This window comes from Rattus rattus, chromosome 1 (assembly GCF_011064425.1).
Source record: "Rattus rattus isolate New Zealand chromosome 1, Rrattus_CSIRO_v1, whole genome shotgun sequence".
Taxonomy (NCBI): Eukaryota; Metazoa; Chordata; class Mammalia; order Rodentia; family Muridae; genus Rattus; species Rattus rattus.
This window is the reverse complement of record NC_046154.1, coordinates 165,985,220-166,005,341: the sequence shown is the minus strand read 5'-3', so window position 1 is coordinate 166,005,341 and position 20,122 is coordinate 165,985,220. Positions and strand designations below refer to the sequence as shown.

The 20,122-nt window shown below is 48.5% G+C and overlaps 1 protein-coding gene across 2 annotated transcripts in view; it reads left to right on the top strand.

The window, feature by feature from the left end:
* The window catches only part of Stab2 (stabilin 2), a 179,249-nt gene that overhangs the window by 129,454 nt on the left and 29,673 nt on the right, over nucleotides 1–20,122 (top strand). For both annotated transcript variants that reach the window (XM_032910792.1, XM_032910783.1), the window contains exons 39-48: nucleotides 1,296–1,391; nucleotides 3,529–3,574; nucleotides 4,364–4,440; nucleotides 6,648–6,773; nucleotides 8,292–8,365; nucleotides 9,520–9,591; nucleotides 14,347–14,466; nucleotides 16,876–16,923; nucleotides 18,398–18,481; nucleotides 19,599–19,745. In XM_032910792.1, the coding sequence (XP_032766683.1) occupies nucleotides 1,296–1,391; nucleotides 3,529–3,574; nucleotides 4,364–4,440; nucleotides 6,648–6,773; nucleotides 8,292–8,365; nucleotides 9,520–9,591; nucleotides 14,347–14,466; nucleotides 16,876–16,923; nucleotides 18,398–18,481; nucleotides 19,599–19,745 (890 nt within the window). The remainder of the gene's footprint in view (nucleotides 1–1,295; nucleotides 1,392–3,528; nucleotides 3,575–4,363; nucleotides 4,441–6,647; nucleotides 6,774–8,291; nucleotides 8,366–9,519; nucleotides 9,592–14,346; nucleotides 14,467–16,875; nucleotides 16,924–18,397; nucleotides 18,482–19,598; nucleotides 19,746–20,122) is intronic.

Below are 20,122 nucleotides of genomic sequence, written 5' to 3'. Positions count from 1 at the left end.
AACAGTTCTACCAACTGGAACTGCATTCAAATACAGGAGCCTATGGGAGCCAATCTCATTCGCACCATCACAAGGTGTGATGCTCGGGGCTGAGCGCTCAGGAGATTCTTGTTCTCAGCACTTTAACCAGTTAGGAGCTCCCCTGTACCAGTATTTGTATTGCACTAATGTTTGTATCTTGCCTGGGATGACAAGAACCTACATAGTTCTGGGAGACTTTGGGACCTCCCGACCACCAGCTCACAAGGAGGTACCTCAGACCTGGCACGGAGGTTTTGTTTAATAGCCATGGCCAAGGACCGCCCATAGTCCTTGTTTTTAACAGTACTGTTTAACTTGCTTACAACGTAATAGATTTTCCTAAAGCCTTTTCATATTCTCATTGAATTCTCTTTTTTTAGTTTCGTGTTTATTGAACTACATGCTTGATAACACAGTGTCCCTTAACATTTTGTGCACGGCATCTGATTTACAAGAATGTCGCTATGCCTTACATGTGAAACTTAACAAATTTTTACATGACGATAGCCATAAGCCATGACTCAATTTAAGGTAAAAAAAAGTCCTCCTCAGCTTTCATCAAGTTCTTAAGGAGATTAGGGGACCTGCTATAAAGTGAAAGGATCATTAGTTCTGTATCTTTGGGGAAGGCAGAGCAAACAGGTTTCTACAAACCTGATGTCAAATAGACATTTATTTTGAGGCAGCCTCACTATTAACCCTGGCTGCCTGGATCTCACTCCTTCTACCAGTTTGGCTTTGATCTCAGGTATCTGCCTGTCTCTATCTGCTAACTCCTGGGATTGCAGGTATGCACCACCATGCCCAGCCAGATGGGTTTGAACACCGTTCTTCTTCTTCTTCTTCTTCTTCTTCTTCTTCTTCTTCTTCTTCTTCTTCTTCTTCTTCTTCTTCTTCTTCTTCTTCTTCTTTTCTTCTTCTTCTTTTTTTTTTCTTTTTGGAGCTGAGGGCTCCCAGGGTCTTGCACTTACTAGGCAAGTGCTCTACCACTGAGCTAAATCCCCAACCCCAGAGGTTTTGGGACTGTTCTTAGGGTCTCGTATCTGAGTCACATTCCCACAGTTCTGCACAGTCTCAGAACTGTGGCGTGAACTGTTTTGTTGAGATAGGACCCTTTGCACCCGGTTACCTGCATCCCTTCATCCTGTGACTCCGGGTCCACAGGAGAGACTCTAGTCAGAGACTGGGATGCAGAGAGCTGCGCCTAGTAAGTGGTAAAGGAAATGTTCAATGTGAGTCAGAATCTGGTCATTTGCAAATGTTTTTCTGCTTAGCATGCTCTTGTGTCCATGGGAGATGTAGCCAAGGACCCTTGGGAGACGGCTCCTGTGACTGTGACGTCGGCTGGCGAGGAGTGAAGTGTGACATGGGTAAGCACTCTTCTTGTCTGTCTACATCCTTAGCCCAGCTTCTCAGAAGACACGCTGTTTTCCTTCCTATAGTAGAAATGATGCCGTGAGTGCTTCTCCTGGTGAGGAACATGCCTCCCTGCTGTGAAAAGCTTGCAAAATAAGGAAAAGCACAAGAAAAAAAATCAAGTTACTCATGTACCCAACGCTAGAAAAACTCTACTAGTAATATTCAGTGTGACTTAGTATAGAACAGTATGTATCAGGGGCCGGGCTGTGTATTCTATAACTTCCTTTCTCACTTAACAGGAAACAATGGGCACTTTTCCTTCATGTGAATGTGTCTAGATAAATGCCATTAATACGTTATTATATACCAAACTGTATTGTGCTTGTTTGATGCGGTGCTGGTGGCTGAATGGCTGCCTCGTGCATGACAGCTAGGCAAGCCATCTGACCCTAAGTTGTAGCCTCTCTGTAATTGCACTTTCTAAAACCAGTTTTCTGCTGTCATAGACAAGGTCACAGTGAGCATAAGCCATATACCTCTTCCTGAACTTGTCGATTTGTGTGTTCAAATCTGAGGCGGGTGTCTGACTTAGGAGCAAGTGTTCTTGGGAAGGGTCTTGCTGCCCGTTGCCAAGTGGGTCAACAGCAATGTATTACTCTCCCAACTGGAGGGTCTGGTGCAGAGAGAGCTCCTTTGCTCCAGTCTAACATTCCATTGATGTTTCTACTTGTACTTGGAGCGGTGGGGGGCAATGGCGAGAAGAAAGTGATAGTTTCAAAGACAAGGGAAATCTACGTGCATTAGAGATCCAGTGGATTGAAGGGCATGAAACAGAGGCAAAGAGGCAACCTGAATGTTAAGCTAGAGGGGCAGACAAGAGCCAGATCTCTGAAAGGCAGACACATTGGCTTGTAGAGAGCCACAGAAGGGTATTAAACATGGTTGTCACAATACCTTATGTGTATTTAAGGGAAATCGGTCAGGTACCAGCATGGACAGAATGGCCTCAGAGACCTTATTGTCCCTTCTGAGGCAGGAACTGGAAAGAAGGTCACCAGCTTTCTGAGGGCTCCGACCATGTGGTTTGTCTGAGGGACTGTTGTTACCTGCCTCTCCAGAGGAATGCTAAATCCAGGAGAAGGAAAAACAAAAACAAAAACAAACAAACAAAAAAAACCACCAAAATGGGGAGTCTGAGGGATCCCAGACCAAAGCACATCCCAGGGCAGGTGTCAGGTGCTGGGGGGCAGAACCAGGATTAAGTCAGTCTGGAAGAGGGCCCCAGAGCGGTGGTGGTGGGGTCACACAAGCAGGAGGATACCCCGAGTAAATCCCTAGAATAATTTCAGTGCCTTACTCCTCACTGTCCCTTCATGCTTCTAAGAGCATGGTGCATGAAAAACCAACTTCAGTTAAAGGGACAGGGGAGCCACCCGGAAGCTATGGCAACAATTAGCGTAATTCCTAAATTAGAGGCAGCATCAGTGTGCACAACGGAGGCTCTTAGGTGTCAAAGGAAGCAGAGACTGATGGATGCAGGAGATGCCAGGGGTGGTACCCAGGCCATGACTCAGTCAGCAGCACAGATCGTAATCAGTCATGGAAGAGCACATCTAGACCACTTGGCCTAGAAACCACCCTTTGCTCCTTAACGTCCCTCTTCACCAACACCTCTAAGTATTCTACTCATCCTCGTCTCTAGAGCCTGTGTCTTCCCTCTGCACCCTGCCACCAGAAGCCTCATGACACAGCTCTTTACCTTCTCTCCTAGGCCCCAGCCCTCTCCTTTCTGTACTGCACATAGCTGCAAGGAAGAACTTTCCAGAACATAAGTCAGAGGCAATGTTATTCACTCCATTCCATCCCCAGGGCTTGACAAGTTACTATAGCTTTTCATCACATACATAACAAGGTTCAGAGTCCCCTGTCCAAACTGTGTGGTCTTCACAAGAAGCTCCCACTCTAAGAGACACCTCACAAATGTCTTTGACCTTCAGATTGGTCTCTGAGTTCTCTAGTAGCCAACATGAAAACTGTCTACATGGGGGTAAGGATTTATGTCATTATGGGTGACTTCAAGAAACTCAGTCTTTTCCTACTACCGGGAACGAAGCACCAATTCACAGGGCAACTGATCTTCTTTTTCAGAGATCACCACAGACAACTGCAACGGGACCTGTCACACCAGTGCCAAGTAAGTGTCCTCTGACCTCCGGGAACAATACAAACTCAGTATTTCTCCCTTCAGGCCCTAACCAGGGGAAGCATTTTCCCGACACCCTTTAAGAAAATGTAGGAGAGATTTAAAGTAGAATCTGAGTATCTCTGAAGAAACTCCTATCAGTTAGCCAGATCCAGCATGGTCAACAAGCAGCCAGTGACTTACCTAGCACATGACAAGAATGCCAACTGTCGCCCCAGCCCATACCACAGGGGCTTCTTCATGGAGGAGGCATCAGCTCCAGTAACCTTGCCCCCAGTCTGCGGCCGAGCCTAACATAGCTTCCGATTCCTAACTTCCATAGGGGACATCCTCCTGTACACTAATGAAAAGCCTAGTAGCTGTGGTTAGACCTGAACCCACAGTCATCTTCCTTCACTCTCCTTCATCACGTGACCTGGTGTCAATTCTTTCCTTCCTGCTAACCTCAGTTTCTTCACTTACAAATGGCTTAATCATTACACTGACACCCAGGGGCCGTTGTCTCACAACACCCTGTGGATGCCATGGGTAAAGCACAAAGCACATGGGTAGCGTTCTGAAAATGAGTGGCCGCCCTTCAGATGCGTGCGTGCTGTGAGGTTTGGCTGGACTGGCTGTGGCAGGATTGTGGCAGGAAAGGAAGCAACTGTCCCCTCAAACCGTAGGCAGAGCCCCAGGTGCTTCACTGAGTTGGGGACTGGATGCTGAGCTGGAAGGAAACAAGCCGTACGTAGAGCGTCATGCTTCTCTGAAAATGCCATTTGCCCTTTCCCCCTGCAGCTGCCTTCTCGATCCAGACGGCAAAGCCTCGTGCAAATGTGCGGCAGGATTCCGAGGGAATGGAACGGTCTGCACAGGCAGGTGGAGCGGGGATCTGCTAGGGGCTTGTGTGGGCTGAGAGATCTGACGGGGGACCTCAGGAGCTGGTGTCAGCCACTGGTGCTGACTCACATGAAGCTGAGCGACTGATGGTGGTGCCCAGGGACAGGGCTCTGCGTGGCTGGGGCATGTTGGTTCGGGGTGGGCAGGCCATTCTATCTGTTCTTTACATGAAACCACACTGCATTTGAGCAGTGGTGCACAACCTTGAGAGCAATTAGAATCGCCTTCTGGCTTTAAAGGCTGTAGAACTGATTGGCCAAGGGTATGGCTGAGTCATTGGGACTAAGCCCTGGTTCTTCCAGGGTCCAGATTTGTGACCTTGCATGGGTGTTTAACTACCCCGAACTGCTTGGCTCGTTTGTAAAGTAAGCATGAGCCACTTCCCTTGTAGAGTGCTAGTAGAGTGAACAGGCCTCTCTGCATACAACAGCACACTAGGGCAGAGGGCAGAGGGCAGAGGGCAGAGGGCAGAGGGCAGAGGGCAGAGGGCAGAGGGCAGAGGGCAGAGGGCAGAGGGCAGGCCCCAGCCTCATCGTTAGACCCTGAGTCTGAATTGAAACACTTACAGTCTGCGTTACTTCAGGGATGTTGCTTGACTGTGCCTCTCACCATGCGCTCATCTGCAAGTTGTGGGTGATAAGAGAATCATTTACACTGGGGAGTTGTATATGATCCAGACTATGCCTACAAAGTGCTAAGAAGTGTGCACTATTCTCAGATATATAAGTATGTCCATCACGGGAAAAGGAGGAACTCTGCAATCTGTCAGTTGCCTGGCACTCGGCCTTAATCAGAGGAACTTCTCTATGCACTGAAGCTGACTGCAGGTTCATGGGTATTCAGGGTGCCGAGAGTTAGTGACAGAGGGATGCTCGCCCTAAACAGGACATTTAGAGCAGCCCTCTCAGGCTGAGGGGACACTGAGGAACAGGAACCAGAAACAATGTAAGAACCAGAAGGTAGGGGAAAGGCCTGAAAACATCCCCTTCTGCGTGCGACATGACCACCGTCTCGGCTTCAGCTGCCTGCACTGGGCCTGCCCAAGGCTGAGCCTCTTCTCCGTCAACTGTGGATTGGGGAGGGCTCACAGGGCCCCTCTCTCTGCTGAACTGTTGGTGACTGGTAGAGTATGAGCAAAACAAAAAGACACAAGCATGGGAGATGGCAGAGAACTGACTCAGGGGACTCTTATGTGTGTTGGCACTGACTGGAAAAGTCTTACGTATCTGTAGTCCTCCCTTCTGGTTGAGTTAGCATGACTGTGTAGATAAACCACTGCCTCTACATCCATTTGCCATCTGATTGGTGTTTTCAGGCCTTGACTGTCATGAGTAAACCGTCTACGGATACTCAGATTACCCGTGTACAGGCGTGCATGCGCACATACACACCCACACACACACACCCAAATACACCAGAAACGGTTAGCCTCATTTTTCTCAGTACCTTGTTCTGGGGGCTCAGTCCCAGACTGAGGCAGGACAATTAGTTTTCTAGACCATCTTAGCCCAGGAACTCTCAAGGATGCAGGCTGCCCTGACCCTGAGGCCATGTGTTCCCTGCAGAGAGAAGCACACAGTGTGACTGTCAAAACAGCTGGAAAAGACAAATCGTGATTTTCTTTTCCTTGTCTTCTGTCCTAGTCAGGGTTACTGTGGCTATGTTGAAACACCGTGACAAAAGCAACTTGGGGAGGAAAGGGTTTGTTTGGCATCTGTTTCCATAACAAACTCAGGACTGGAACTGAGACAGGACAGGAACTGAGGCAGGACCTGATGCAGAGGCCATGGAGGGCTGCTGCTTACTGGCTTGCTCACATGGCTTGCTCAGCCTGCTTTCTTACAGAACCCAGGATCATCCTATAGTATGTTACGACACCACCCACTATGGCCTGGGCCCTCCGCCATCGATCACTAATCAAGAAAATGCTCTAAGGGCTGGCCTACAGCCCAATCTTACAGAGACATTTTCTCCATCGAGGTTCCTTCCTCTCCGATGACTATAGCTTGTGTCAAGTCAATGGAAAACTATTGGCATACTCTGTGTTGAGGAATTAGCCACATTAATCCAATGCATGCTGGAGTTGTCCTAAGGGCTTGTTTTGATCAATGGCCCAGGTTAAAATAAAAACGTCTCCTCTGTCTGTTTCTCCTCTGCTCCGTGTCCTCTCTCCCCTGTGTAGCCATCAATGCCTGTGAGACCAGCAATGGAGGATGCTCTACCAAGGCCGTCTGTAAAAGAACCACCCCAGGAAACCGGGTGTGTGTGTGTAAGGCAGGCTATACCGGCGATGGCATCGTGTGCCTTGGTAGGTGACCCCCCTCCCCCGCCGTCCGTCTGGAGGAAATGGTGTCAGTCAGAGCCCTGTTAAAACGTTCTAGGGTGTGAGCTCTCGTTAGGACTGAGGTTGGGGTCATAACCTTAGCCAGAAAGCCTGCGGACATGGCAATGATGTGCCCACAGCGGCATGAAGGCATTCTGAATGGAAAGAGAGACCCTTTCCACTTATAATTTCTAGTAGCAGCTAAATGTTGCACAACTTTGCTATACAAATTTCCAAAAGGCCGGAGTTGGGTGGAGGGTAATGAAAAGATAGCCTGGTCTACTAGGAGATGAATCTGAAGAGGGAAGAGGCATGAAGTCCTCTCCCTTCTGGGGCTCCTTGCATGCTAGGGTGAAGGTCAGCATTCCCCTCTCTCGGGGCAGGGGGTGAGCTGTACTGGCCTGGACTTCCGGCATAAGGTTCTCTAGAGACAGGGACTTTCAGACTACTTTACATTACTCTACTTTATTGCTTACCTATTTTTTAAGTGTTTAAATATTTTGATATTTTTAACAAAAAAAAGTGTCTTAGGATACATAGTGTTTCTCCTTGATGGTGTAACAGAATAATTCCTTGAAAGCATACTTTGCCGACAGCATGCTCTCGAGGTGTGCCCTAGGAAGCTGGCTGAATTTTAGGGTCTACGGCTCCCTTTTTCCTCTGCTCTCTCTGTACGTTTTCCTCAGTCGTTTGAGCCTAAGCTGTGTAAATCATGTATTTGTCCCTAATAACCGAGTATGAATTAATTTCTTAAGAATAAAGGCAGCTTGTTATGAGACCACACTCAGTTCCTGACTTCAGGAAGGTGGTCATCACTGTAATACTCTCTCTAATTCTATTCACGGTGCAGTTCCATGAGGCGTCCCAGTATTTCTCTAGTACGAGGTCTCTGGAGGCCTGGATGCTGCATTGAGTGTCTTAGCAATTTGGTCTAATTATTTTTAGGTTCTACTTGCATATTCCAGAACCAAATGTCACAAAAATGGTGTCACATCTGTGGCCCAATGTCACAGGTGTCAGGTCTCCACCTAGCCCTGGTTTATGCTATGCATTTTGACCACTAGGTCGAAGTGCCTCCTGTTACCCACGGTGTAGTCATTGCCCCTCTGCTACTATTGCAATCGATGGAGAGGTGCTTTAACGCCGTGCAGTCCACTCCTCGGAATGTCCTCAACTGAGTTGGCCAGTCCTCCCCAAGCCAGTCTGTGGTGTGATGTTGCAAAGGATGGCATCTTCTTTCTCAAGCTGACCCGTTCGTAGCATGAATGAACTGGAGGTCAGATTTAAGATGCTGCCTCTGCTAGAATTAGCCAGCACCAAGGGGGAGGCAGTTTCGAGTAACCATTCTTCCCCACTGAGTTACTTCTGCCTCCACACTTCCAGAGCACTGAGTCCCACACGACTCCTGCTGCACTTGGTCAGTTATCTTAGACTCCCTCAGAAATGCCTTTTCACAGAAACAAAGCTTGTGGCGTATGACACACGTTGACTTTTGTTTTAAAGAAATCAACCCATGTTTGGAGAACCATGGCGGCTGTGACAGGAATGCAGAGTGCACGCAGACAGGGCCCAACCAGGTAAGTTGCCTCTGGCAGGTTTCCTGGGAGGAAACCCCTTTGTCTTAAGACCCAGGCTTAAGAGAAAGAAGGGCAGACCAGATGTTAGTCCAGCTGCAGCCAGAAATACTGTAGGCGAAATACTGAAATCACAAGAGGAAATCTGGGGTGGAGGTGGGGATAAATGGGGAGAGGGAACTAGTGTTTGTGTGTATGCATGGATGCATGTGCATGTGTGCATAAGATACATGTGTGCACACAAGTGTATGTATGGTTGTGTGTGTGCACATGTATATGAATTCCATGTGTGTATATGTGTGTGCCTGTACATGTGTGTGTGCATTGCACTGTGTGCACATGTGTGTTTACGGGTGTGTTTGTGTATGTATTCTCACACATGCAAGTGCACATACAACCATCAGAAAATTTCAGCAGGCTCTGCTGGACTTTCATTCCCATATTTTAGTGTCTCAGTAGAGTTTTTATATCCATAGAATGAGGAACCTCCTGTAAGACTTCTGGCCCCCAGGGCCTATAGCAGTGTTCCTGCAGACCTAGAAGACAGCAGTGGGGAACAGCTCTAAGAATACAGCTTCAACTGAGAAGACATAGCTCGTAGGCCTCTTGGTAAAAGGTGTGGACAGTTGGGACCAGCAGTGAAAGGAGAGGAGAGGAGACAGTGAATACCTGCCCAGGTGGCCCAGGCTAGCCCTACCTGTGAATTTGCCCAGGCTAGCCCCACCTGTGGATTTCTAGCATATAACCATCAGGCCTTTGGGGCTTGTACCGAACTTCCTCAAGCTCCCAGCTGTCTTCCTTGCCCATTGAAAGAATTTGGCTACTTGTTTTCCTGTGTCTATCGCTGTGAGATGCAGTCTTCCCTTCGGCATATGCTAGCACTGGTATCTGACTTCATTCTTGATGGAGATAAGAAAATAACTTCCTTTCCCCTGAGCCTCCACCCATCAAAAATGTTATCCTAGCCACAAGGATGGGTTGTCCATGAGATCTAGTACTCAAGTATGTTAAACTAGGGATTACCAAAAAATATCCAACAGCAAAACACAGTCCCTCTCATGCTACCCGACTGCAATCAAGTTGCAGTTCTGAGACCCTACGGCCGGGGCAGGCCGACCTGGCCTGGTGTGTGACCCTTTGCCTCTGCTCCTGCGCAGGCCGTCTGTAACTGCTTGCCGAAGTACACTGGAGATGGAAAGGTCTGCTCGCTTATCAATGTCTGCCTAACGGTGAGTACACCTCCGGGCCTGTAGCTCGGAGCCTTCCCCCACCTTCTAGGGAACTCCAGTGCTCTCCCCTGGGAATCGCAGAGCTGATTCTGGGTAATGAGGCTCGCTTTTCCTCTGTGCGCCACGGTCATACTGTGAAGAATGGAGAGAACAGGCTGCTACCCCACAGCCTGCCCCTTTGGCTACAAGATTCTGTAGGGACCTAACACGGAGCTGCTGTGGCATGCATCTGACCCAAGTGTCCCAAAGCGAGCTGGATTTGTTTCCTAAAGTATGGGAGGCACTGAAAAGCATTCATGCATCAACTAACAAGTCTTAGGATCCTGTTCAGGGCCCTTAGCCACAGTGACGGGGTATGCTGCCTGAGGTGGTTTTTTGTTTATTCTTTATGTACCTAGTGGAGAAGAAAGTCAGTTCAAACACGGACAAGCACAAGAAGTTATGCTGTGAAAGAAGGGAACACTGCAGAGACAGCGGGGATCAATCATCAATGGCCATGATCGAGGGAGGGGGGGGGAGGGGACAGAGAGGGGGGAGAGAGAGAGAGAGAGAGAGAGAGAGAGAGAGAGAGAGAGAGAGAGAGAGAGGTGAATAAGAGAAGCATGGGAGTCCTTAGGGATAGGAAACTACCAAGAGGAAGCTTCCATGATGGACACACATCATTACACACTCATCAAGACCCACGGACTTTGCATACACCAGCAGGAGTGGGACAGCATGCAAGCTATGGACTTTAATGGCAGTACATCAGTCCCAGCAAGTGCAAGGCGTTAATGATGGGGGAAACCAGGGAGTGGCGGTGTCTCTGTAGGAAAGTCTGTTCTTTCCACTGTTTTCCTGTAAAGCTAAAACAGCTCTTCCAGTCAACTAGTCAAACAAGCAAACAAAACCTGCAGCTTCATATGAAGACAACTGTCAATTCTCCCCCGTCTTTCACCCGCAACACGCACGCATGCACGCACACGCCTGAACGCAGCTTCTGCCACCCAGACTTGGTATATCTTCCCCGTGTAAGCTATCTTCCTGATATTACAGAGAATGTGCCCAAAAGAGCACACAATTTTTTTAAAAAAAAAGGTCCTACTTCTCTCAGATACGTTATCCTGTATCAGTAGATTTCTACAAAGATGTCAGGACCCAGCAGCAGGAGCTTCGTGGCCTCTGTACAAACAGTTACGAGCAGTCCTGTTACGAGCAGCCTGCAATCCCTTCTATACATCTACTGATTCTCACATGACGTTTGGCTGCAGACTGGCTCCGTGCTGTGCCAACCAAGCAGGATCTCACTAAGTCTGAAACCGGGTAACCTATGCACTGACGTTCAACCCACCCAGTAAAAAAAGAGGCTCTGTTGCTATAGAATTTCCATGACATCATCCTACCAGGTCCCATAAACCCGACACCCTGACATGTCACGTCTGGGCCCCCGTGGTCATCCAGGCCTCTGACGACCTGCATCAACGTGGCATCTACATGCACTGGTGCTTTCTCTCATCCACTTACTCTGCTCCCCGATGGGACAAGGACTAGTTACCCCCAGTTTGCTGATGAGAAGACTCTAGCAGTGAATTCTTCTCCAAGGTATCTTAGTTCCACTTCCTGTTGCACGATAAAATGCCCTCACAAGGCAAACTAGGGTTTATCTGGGTCACAACTCCAGGTCACAGTTCACCACTGTCACAGTGGTGGGGGCTTGAAAGGACTGGTTACATTATTATCCGTAGCCAAGATCAGAAAGCAATGAGTTCGTGCATGTTCTCCTATGTTGAGTCTAGATGCACAGTCCAAACTCACCATTGGAATAGGGCTGCTATAAAGTGTACCCATAGGCTGGGTACAGAAATTTATATGTGATTCTCGAGGGCGAAAATCTAAAGCCAGTGTCAGCAAGGATGTTTCTGGATGTTTGTACAGAGACCATGAAGTTCATGCTCCTGGGTCCTGAAATCTTTCTAGATATCTACTGATACAGGATAACATATCTGAGAGAAGTAGGACCTTTTTTAAAGGTTCTCTGAAGTGCATATAGATGCAGGTAGTCAGAGCCCTGGATGACCGCAGTGGCCCAGATGTGACATGTCAGGGTGTCAGGTTTATGGGACCTTGTGCAGTACTGGTACTCCAGTATTCCTGGCTGTAGCTGCAAACCACAGTCTCTGTCGCTGTCTATCTCTGTCTCTGTCTCTCTCTGTCTCTCTGTCTCTGTTTCTCTCTTTGTCTCTCTCTCTCTCTCTCTCTCTCTCTCTCTCTCTCTCTCTCTCTATCTCTCTCTCTCTCCCCACCTCCACATCTGTCTTTTGTCCTGGCACAGACAGGAGCCTCAAAGCAAGACCCTTAATAACATCTATGAAGATGCTTTTCTAAATAAAGTCACAATCACAGACAAGTGACCTAGGGCTTAAGAACCTAGCCTTGTTTGGAGTGGGTACAATCTTTCCCGCCTCTGGTTGGCAGGAAAAAAGATCCTTATCTGAGATCACAGAGCTAGGACATGACAAAACCAGAGCCCGAACCCATGTCTGTCTAACCCTTACTGTGGACGAAGCACCTTGATCCCGTTTTATGTGTGCACTCCCAGTGGATGCTGTGAGGACCTAATGGACTACTGTAGTTAAGTCCTCCCTCTCCAAGCAGCTTCCTGGGCCCCCTTGTTTTGGTCCAGCCAGTTCAGGAGAACAATGTCCTCTGCGTGAAGAGACCATGAGGACAATAAAGAAGCTAGACCACAGAGGCAGCCGGGCTTGGGGCTGTGGTTAGGAGAACTCCGGCCGGCTCTATGTGATAGTGGTTCTTCCTTGTTGTTTTGGGGAAAGGCCCAGGACACAGCTGCCTGGGAGGCCCGGAGACTATTTGCTGGCCTTGGAAGCATATGTTCAGGAATTAGCTCTCAATTCCAAAGTCACTGGGGGCGGGACAGGGATCTGCAGCAGGAAGATGGAAGACTTAGTTCCTCTCTAGTGAGCACCATCTCCAGAGCCTCAGACCCCTGTTGCTCTGAGCAATGCCAGCCGGTGTCCCAGGGTCACCTGTGTAAGAACAACAGAAATTCTAATGTGGGTTTTTCCAGTTTTGAAATGATGGCAATCACTCAAAGGAAAGCATGGGAATATGCAAGCAAAATAATGGCGGAGCTGCCCATGAATCACGCACTTCTCCCCAAGTCATACCCTCAAGGGCCAGGCAGTGGGGCCGTCTGTGAGGTAGTTCCAGGCCGTCTCTGGCCCTGTAGGGCTGCTGCAACAGAATCCTCAAGGCTGGGTAACTGAACAGAAATGTAATTCTCACACTCTGGAAGCCAAGGTCAAGATGCCAGCTTGTGGTTCAGGCCTTCTTGGTGTGTCACAACACGGCTGAGTGAGCAAAATGAGGGAAGGAGAGAGAGAGGGAGAGGGAGAGAGAGGGAGAGGGAGAGGGGGAAGGAGAGGGAGGGAAGGGAGAGGGGAGAGGGGGAGGGAGAGAGAGAGAGAGAGAGAGAGAGAGAGAGAGGGAGAGAAGAGGAGAGGGAGGGAGGGGGAGAGGGGGAAGGAGAGGTGGGGGGAGAGAGGAGACAGAGAAGAGAGAGAGGGGGGGAGAGAGAGAGAGAGAGAGAGAGAGAGAGAGAAGGGAGGAGGAGGGGGGAGAGGGAGGGGGGGGGGGAGAGAGAGAGGGGAGAGAGAAGAGAGAGAGGGAGGGGGGAGAGAGAGGGAGGAGGGGAGGAGAGAGAGAGAGAGAGAGAGAGAGAGAGAGAGAGAGAGAGAGAGAACCTCCACAAGAGGGGAAGAAGGCTCCGAGAGGCACACAGCAGTAGGACAGATGCCCGTTTCCAGAGTAAAGAACACTTTGTGAGGACAGGAAGGAGTGGGCTGTGGTGAGAGAGCAGGTGTTCAGAACTACACAGAGCGAGTGCCCTCATGGTGAGGGGATAAGCTGGGACTCCTAGACCTCTGGAGTGGACAGAACTCAAGAGAGCTGTGACAAGACCGGACTCTTCTGTGTGGTCTTGGAGTCCGCTGGGTCTTTCAGCTATCAAGGTTCAGGGTCATCGACTGGACGCTTCGGAACTTGCTTTTCTAAGCTGCAAATAGAAGTTTCTCCTCCTGGGGTAGGACTCTGGGATGCTGACAAGCATTTACTCAGTGCGTATTTTGGAGGAGAGTCCAGGGAGCCGGAAGAACTCGCAGCAGTCATTGAGCCTGTCTGACAGCTCCTCTGCCCCTCGCTGGAGTCTACTCAGGAGCAGAGACTGTGGAGACACGGCCATGGAGGGTCACTTCAGCTGTCTTTTGAATTTTAGCCTGCTCTTCCACTGCTCAAGTGCTCTTGGGCACAAGGATATAAGTTCTGTTTTATACTGGCTTTCCGTCATCTTTCCTATGACCAAATCAGAGTTTGCCCTAAACATGGGAACTGTCAAACACGGCGCTTATCCGTAGAGGGCTAGAGATCTGGTTATACAAGCCTGCTGTCTCATGGTAGAAGGCCACGTAAATAATGGCCAACAACCAAGGAGCTATAAGGCAAGTCCAGGAAAGGCCAGGAAGACTGTTCAAATTTGGAGAGTAAGACGAAATGTGTGTGCGTTTATGTCTGTGTATGTGTGTACATGCATGTGGGTGTGTTGCTAGGAATTTAGCTCAGCCTTGGCACATGACAGATAAGTATTCCACCACTGAACTGTAATATTCAATAAATCCCAGAACAAAATTGCTTTAGCAAACCTTGGCAAACTTACTGATCTGATTGAACCCCTCCTCCACCTCTTGGCCATTTTACCAGAACAACGGCGGCTGCAGTCCATTTGCCTTCTGCAACTACACTGAACAAGATCAAAGGATATGTACCTGCAAGCCAGACTACACGGGTGATGGAATCGTCTGCCGGGGCAGCATCTACGGGGTAATGACAAGTGTCTAGGAAGTGAGCTCCACTTCCCAAACTGCTGAGTGTCCCAGTTGCCCGGGGGCTTGCAAATCAGTTGCAATGAAAAGAACTTTGTCTGCCCAGAGGAATTCCTATGGCCTGGAGAGGGTGTCCCACTTAAGACTGACCCAGCTCTGCAGTCAGAAACATCTGGGTTTGGAATTGACCTCTGCCCAGGAGTAGCACTGTGACGCAGAGCAATGTCACTTTTCCTCCTTGGTATTTTTAATAGTATGTTTTTATTTCTTATTGGGGAGTGGCTGAATGTTGGTAAACATGCTTGGAAGTCAGAGGACAGTTGTATGGAGTCAATTCTCTTCTTTACGTGGGTTCAGGGTGTCGAACCCAGATCTCCAGGCTTCCTCCTGGACAAAGGCTTGACCGACTGAGGCATCCCCTTGTCTGTGATGTCATTTCCTATGCATCACTTTGGATCTGGAAAAGAAAATGATATAGGACACCAACCCTATCAAGTTATTACAAAATTTAATACTGTGATAATATCAGGAGCACAGAGCATGCAGGAATGCTGAAACTCTGGGTTGGTGTGTGTGGTGTGTGTGGTGTGTGTGGTGTGTGTGACATGTGTGATGTGTGTGGTGTGTGTGACATGTGTGATGTGTGTGGTGTGTGTGTGGTATGTGTGATGTGTGTGGTGTGTGTGCGTGTGTGTGTGTGTGGTGTGTGTGGTGTGTGTGTGTGTGTGGTGTGTGTGGTATGTGTGGTGTGTGTGGCATGTGTGATGTGTGTGCTATGTGTGATGTGCAGATTGAGGTGACTGAGGTCATGTATGTGATGTAGTATGAGTATGGTGAATGGTGTGTGGAGTGACATGTGTATATGGAGCATGGTGACTATGTATGACATACTATGTGTGGCCTGTGAATGTGTGGCATGGTGTGTGGATGGTGTGTTTGTAATGTGTAATATATGTATGGTATATGTATGTGGTATTCAGTGGATGGTATGAGTGGTGTGTATCACATGTGATATATGTATGTAAGGAATATGGAGTGTGTGTGTGTGTGTGTGTGTGTGTGTGTGTATGTATGTAGCATACTGGGTATGGTGTATATGATATACAATGTGTATGTCTGTGTATGGTATATAGTGTATGGCATTTGTGGTATATGGTGTGGGTAGTGTATAGTGTGTGTGTGTGTGTGTGTGTGTGTATAGTATATAGTGTATGGTGTATGTGTCTATATATGGAATATGGTGTGGTGTATGTGGTGCATGGTGTGTATAGTATATGGTGTATGCATATGTGGTATATGGTATGGTGTGTATGTGTGTTGTATATAGTGTATCTGTGGTACATGGTATGTGTAGTGTATGATGGGTGTGTGTATATAAGATATATATATGTGGTATATATATGTTTCTGTGTGCATGTGTGTACATATGTGTATGTGTGCTATATGATGTATATGTTATATATGAAGTATGTGACATGTGTGTATATTTGTGATGTATGGGGATGTATGTATGCTTCTCTGTATGTGTGTGTATATAGTGTATGTGTTGTCTATGAGGTATGTGAGAGATGATATAGGTGTGTATGTGTGTTTGGTATATGGTATATGTATGTGGTGTCTGGAATTATGGGGGTATTTGAGGGGTGTTTGTGTGTGTGTGTGTGTGTGTGTTGTCTAGGATGTATGTGGGGTGAGAGTGGAGAGGGTGTAGGGATGTGTTGTATATGGAGTGTGTGTTGGTATATGGGATGTGTGTTTGTGTATGTGTATGCATGCGTGTCTGTGTGTGTGTGTGGTGTATGGGGGTATGTGTTATATGAAATGTGTGTGGTATATTTGTGGTATGTTTGTGGTATATGTAGGCATATGGAGTGTATGGTATGTGTGTGTGTAGTGTATGGAGAGGTATGGTGAGGTGTGTGTGTGTGTGTGTGTGTGTTTGTGTGTGTAGTATATGGGGCTGTATGGTGTGTGTAGTGTGTGGGGAGATGTATGGGGTGTGTGTGTGTGTGTGTGTGTGTGTGTGTGTGTGTACACTTATGCCCTCCCCCATCTGCCTACACTGCAGATAGAGGAAGAGGTGCTATGATAAACTCAGAAAATAGAGACCCAAGCATTTTTGATGTCAGGGAGGCCAATTCTGCCATAAACAATACCTGACCTTTACAAGATTTCAGCTATATTTGGTGTATTTTGTGAAGATTTGAGCTCCATTCAAAATGCGTATAATGTTCTGCAGACTCGGTGTGCTGCTCAGTCATTCCAAGCACCGATCACAAGCCCCTAGGTGAGGCAGGAGGAGAGCCATCACCTGGCTTTCCTGCAGACAAGTTGTCCCAGCACAACTCTGTGCTCCTGTATGTAACTCGCGGTTCGAATGTTGACGTTTTCCTGTCCTTGTTTGCAGGAACTTCCCAAGAACCCCTCGACGTCCCAGTACTTCTTCCAGTTGCAGGTAAGACGTGTGCCAGGCCCTGGATTCAATCCCCACCACCAGTGTGTGTGTGAGTATGCGTGTGTGTGTGTGTGTGTGTGTGTGTGTGTGTGTGTGTGTGTGTGTGTATCTATGTGTTTTGTGTTTATAAATTGAACTAGATGTGGGTATATATAGGTATGTGTGTACGCATACATAGGTCAACATGTCTAAAGGTATTAGATAAAACTGTAGCCTCCCAAGTCAGGAAGGGCAGAAGAAAGTTTGGAACTAGGGTTTCCTGTGCCAGCCCAGTTGTTGGCCGTCTGTGAACTGTTAACGTTTGCGACTGTAAAGGGCACAATGAAAGTACAGAGGGAAAGACTAAGGAGCTCATCCTAATAGGGCTCTGACCGAGAGTGGGGCTCGACCTGCGTGGGTCGCTGAGGACTAGGCGCTATGAAATATAGTGCGGCAAGGGACTACCTGGAGGGCCCATGCCAAGGTGTCCCCTGGGAAGTCACGCCATGCAACCGATCTGGTTAAAGGAGACTTATTTGGGGGAAGGGATGGAGTGAGGATGTGGAGAAGGGGTAGAGGCAGAGGCGGAAGCAGAGCCATGAGGGCAGAGAAAATGGGGACAGAGGAGGACAGAAATGGGAAGGGAGAGATGGTCGAGAACATGTGAGAACAGAGACAGAGAAGTGGGGTGGCGAGCAGTCCTTTTATATGCCGCCTGGTTGACGGGAAGCAGAGAACACAGGCTAGGCATACCGGAAGAAGCGGGGCAGGATATACCTCCCAGGGAAGCTCTCTTGTTCAGCCCAGCCCCACCTCCTGTCTTACACCTCCAGCGCATCGTGAATCCCTGGAAGAAGTAACATGTCTGTTAGGTCAGACCTTAGAGTCGCCTCTATCTGTGAGAAAGGCACACTCAGCTGTGTGCTTCTCAATCTCCCAACTACGTTGACAGTCGAGATTAAGTCTCACAGTGGGATGGCTAGCTAGGAGAAAGCATGCTGACCTGGGAAGCCTCCACGTAAATCCCAGATGCAACGAAGAATGAGACCTGAGAGGCTAGGAGCAAACACTGTGGCAGCCCTACAATCCTAGGAAGACAAGAAGGCAGCTGGATGCGGTCACGTGATTATCACAGGGTACGGCCAGTCACGTAGAAGGGAGAGGCAGGAGCCATCTTTGATTGGTTGTTATAGTCATGTGACTATCGCAGGATATAACCAGTCACATGGGGAAGAGAGGCCCGAGTCATCTTTGATGGGAGTTATGGAAGAGCTGTTATCATCTTGGTAGTCTGATTTCAAATTGATTAATCTAACAGACACACATTAATTTTTAATTAGAAAAAATAGATTAATTTTGATGGTACAGAATCTGGGTCTGAGACAAAAACACGGACTCTGACTAGCTTTGAGCCTCAGCCTGTGTCTGCGAGGGAGGAGGCTGCTATGCTTTGTCTATGAAAGAGTGACATATGGCCCCACGTCCCTTCTTGCAGGAGCATGCTGTCCGAGAGCTTGCTGGACCTGGCCCCTTCACCGTGTTCGCGCCTTTGTCTAGCTCCTTCAATCATGAGCCCCGGGTGAGCAGGAGGCGGGGACTCCAGAAAGGCTTAGGCAAAGGAACGGCCTCAGAAGCCACCACAGTGATGGCTGTGGACAAGAGATTTAGTCTCGGGGAGAGCTGACCAGCAATAGAAGGGGCTGCTTGTCTATATGAAGACCCCTGCCCGGGAAGGCATTTGGGTTTGGGGTACCACTAGCCGGAAACGTTCTAAAGGCACGCCTAAACAGAGGTGAAAGTTGGAGAAGTCTCAAGTAATCAAGTGATCGAAACTCTCTACAGACTTGGGGGAGGGGGAATAGATATGCAGAGTACGTGCTGAATTGGGAGAACTTAAATAGGTTCTTGACTTGCAGGACTTATCAGAGCCTTTATGTTCTATCGATCACTGTGTCCCTGTGTCACATTGCCTATAAAGATATTGATAACTAGATATCGATAACTACACCTATATTGATAACTACTCTGAGAATTGGACCTGGCCCACATGTATTTGGCTTTCTCTCAGTCAGAATTGTAGCTGAGTGTTATCCCCATTTTACAGTAGAGAATACTGAGGGAAGTAACTTTGCCCACGTCCCATTGCTGGAAGGTGTTTGAGGAGGGGCTTGTTCTTAGCCGCTATGCACACTGCCCCTTTCTCTGAGTTTATGTTTTGGGTACCAGCAAATCAAGGACACAAGAATAATGTCTGAAGTCATTTGACCTTTGGTTGTTTTAACTTAAAGCCTCAAAGGAGTTAAGCTATGTTTCCTGGTCTTTTTATTATAGTGACTTCATAATGGTATTCTTTGTTTCTTGAATCCTAGTAGAAATGTATCACAGTGTCTTCCAGTGCTCTCTCTAGGAGAGACCCTCCCATGGTCTCTGCCAGCATGTTTCCCAAGAAAATTAGTTTCTGCAGAGCCTTGTAGAACACTGGTATCCTTCAAGCAGCGCTGTGATGAGCTGGGCTAGAGGCCCCTGTGGCTCCACCACCTCCTCTTATTGCCCTCCCTGACCCAGACTCTCCCTGTGGCCCCAACACAAACCAGGCCTGGCACTAGCTCCTCAGAGTGTGGAAAAGAGGAGAGCAAAAAGGAGGTTCTAGCCGCAGGCTCCTGCCTCTGACCAACCTCCCTTGGCCTCTCTTCCAGATTAAAGACTGGGATCAGCAGGGCCTCATGTCCCAGGTTCTTCGATATCACGTGGTGGGCTGCCAGCAGCTACTGCTGGACAACCTAAAAGTGACCACAAGTGCCACGACCCTCCAAGGAGAGCCAGTTTCCATCTCTGTCTCTCAGGTGAGAGCAGCCCCCTCGGGAGGGAGCTGGTCCTTGTTCTCCAGACATCTGGCTTCCCTTGCCTAGAATGACTGCTGCAGTGAGAGCAGCTGACCACTGAGAATTTTCTTCTGGGTGTCAGGCATTGCTAAGGAATTTACATGCACCAATTCAGTTGGTGCAGCAGCCCCAAGACGTGAATACCACCGCTGCCCCCCAATTTCCAAATACGGAAGCGGAGCTCAAAGAGGTTCAAGTAACTTGTCCAAAGTCATGTAGCAAAAGGCAGTTGAGTTGAAATTCAGACTCAGAGGCAGGACAGCTACCGACAGCACAGATGGAGGGCCGGGCGGTGTCAAGGACGCGGTGATGAGAAGCCGGCTGTGGGCTGTCTAGTC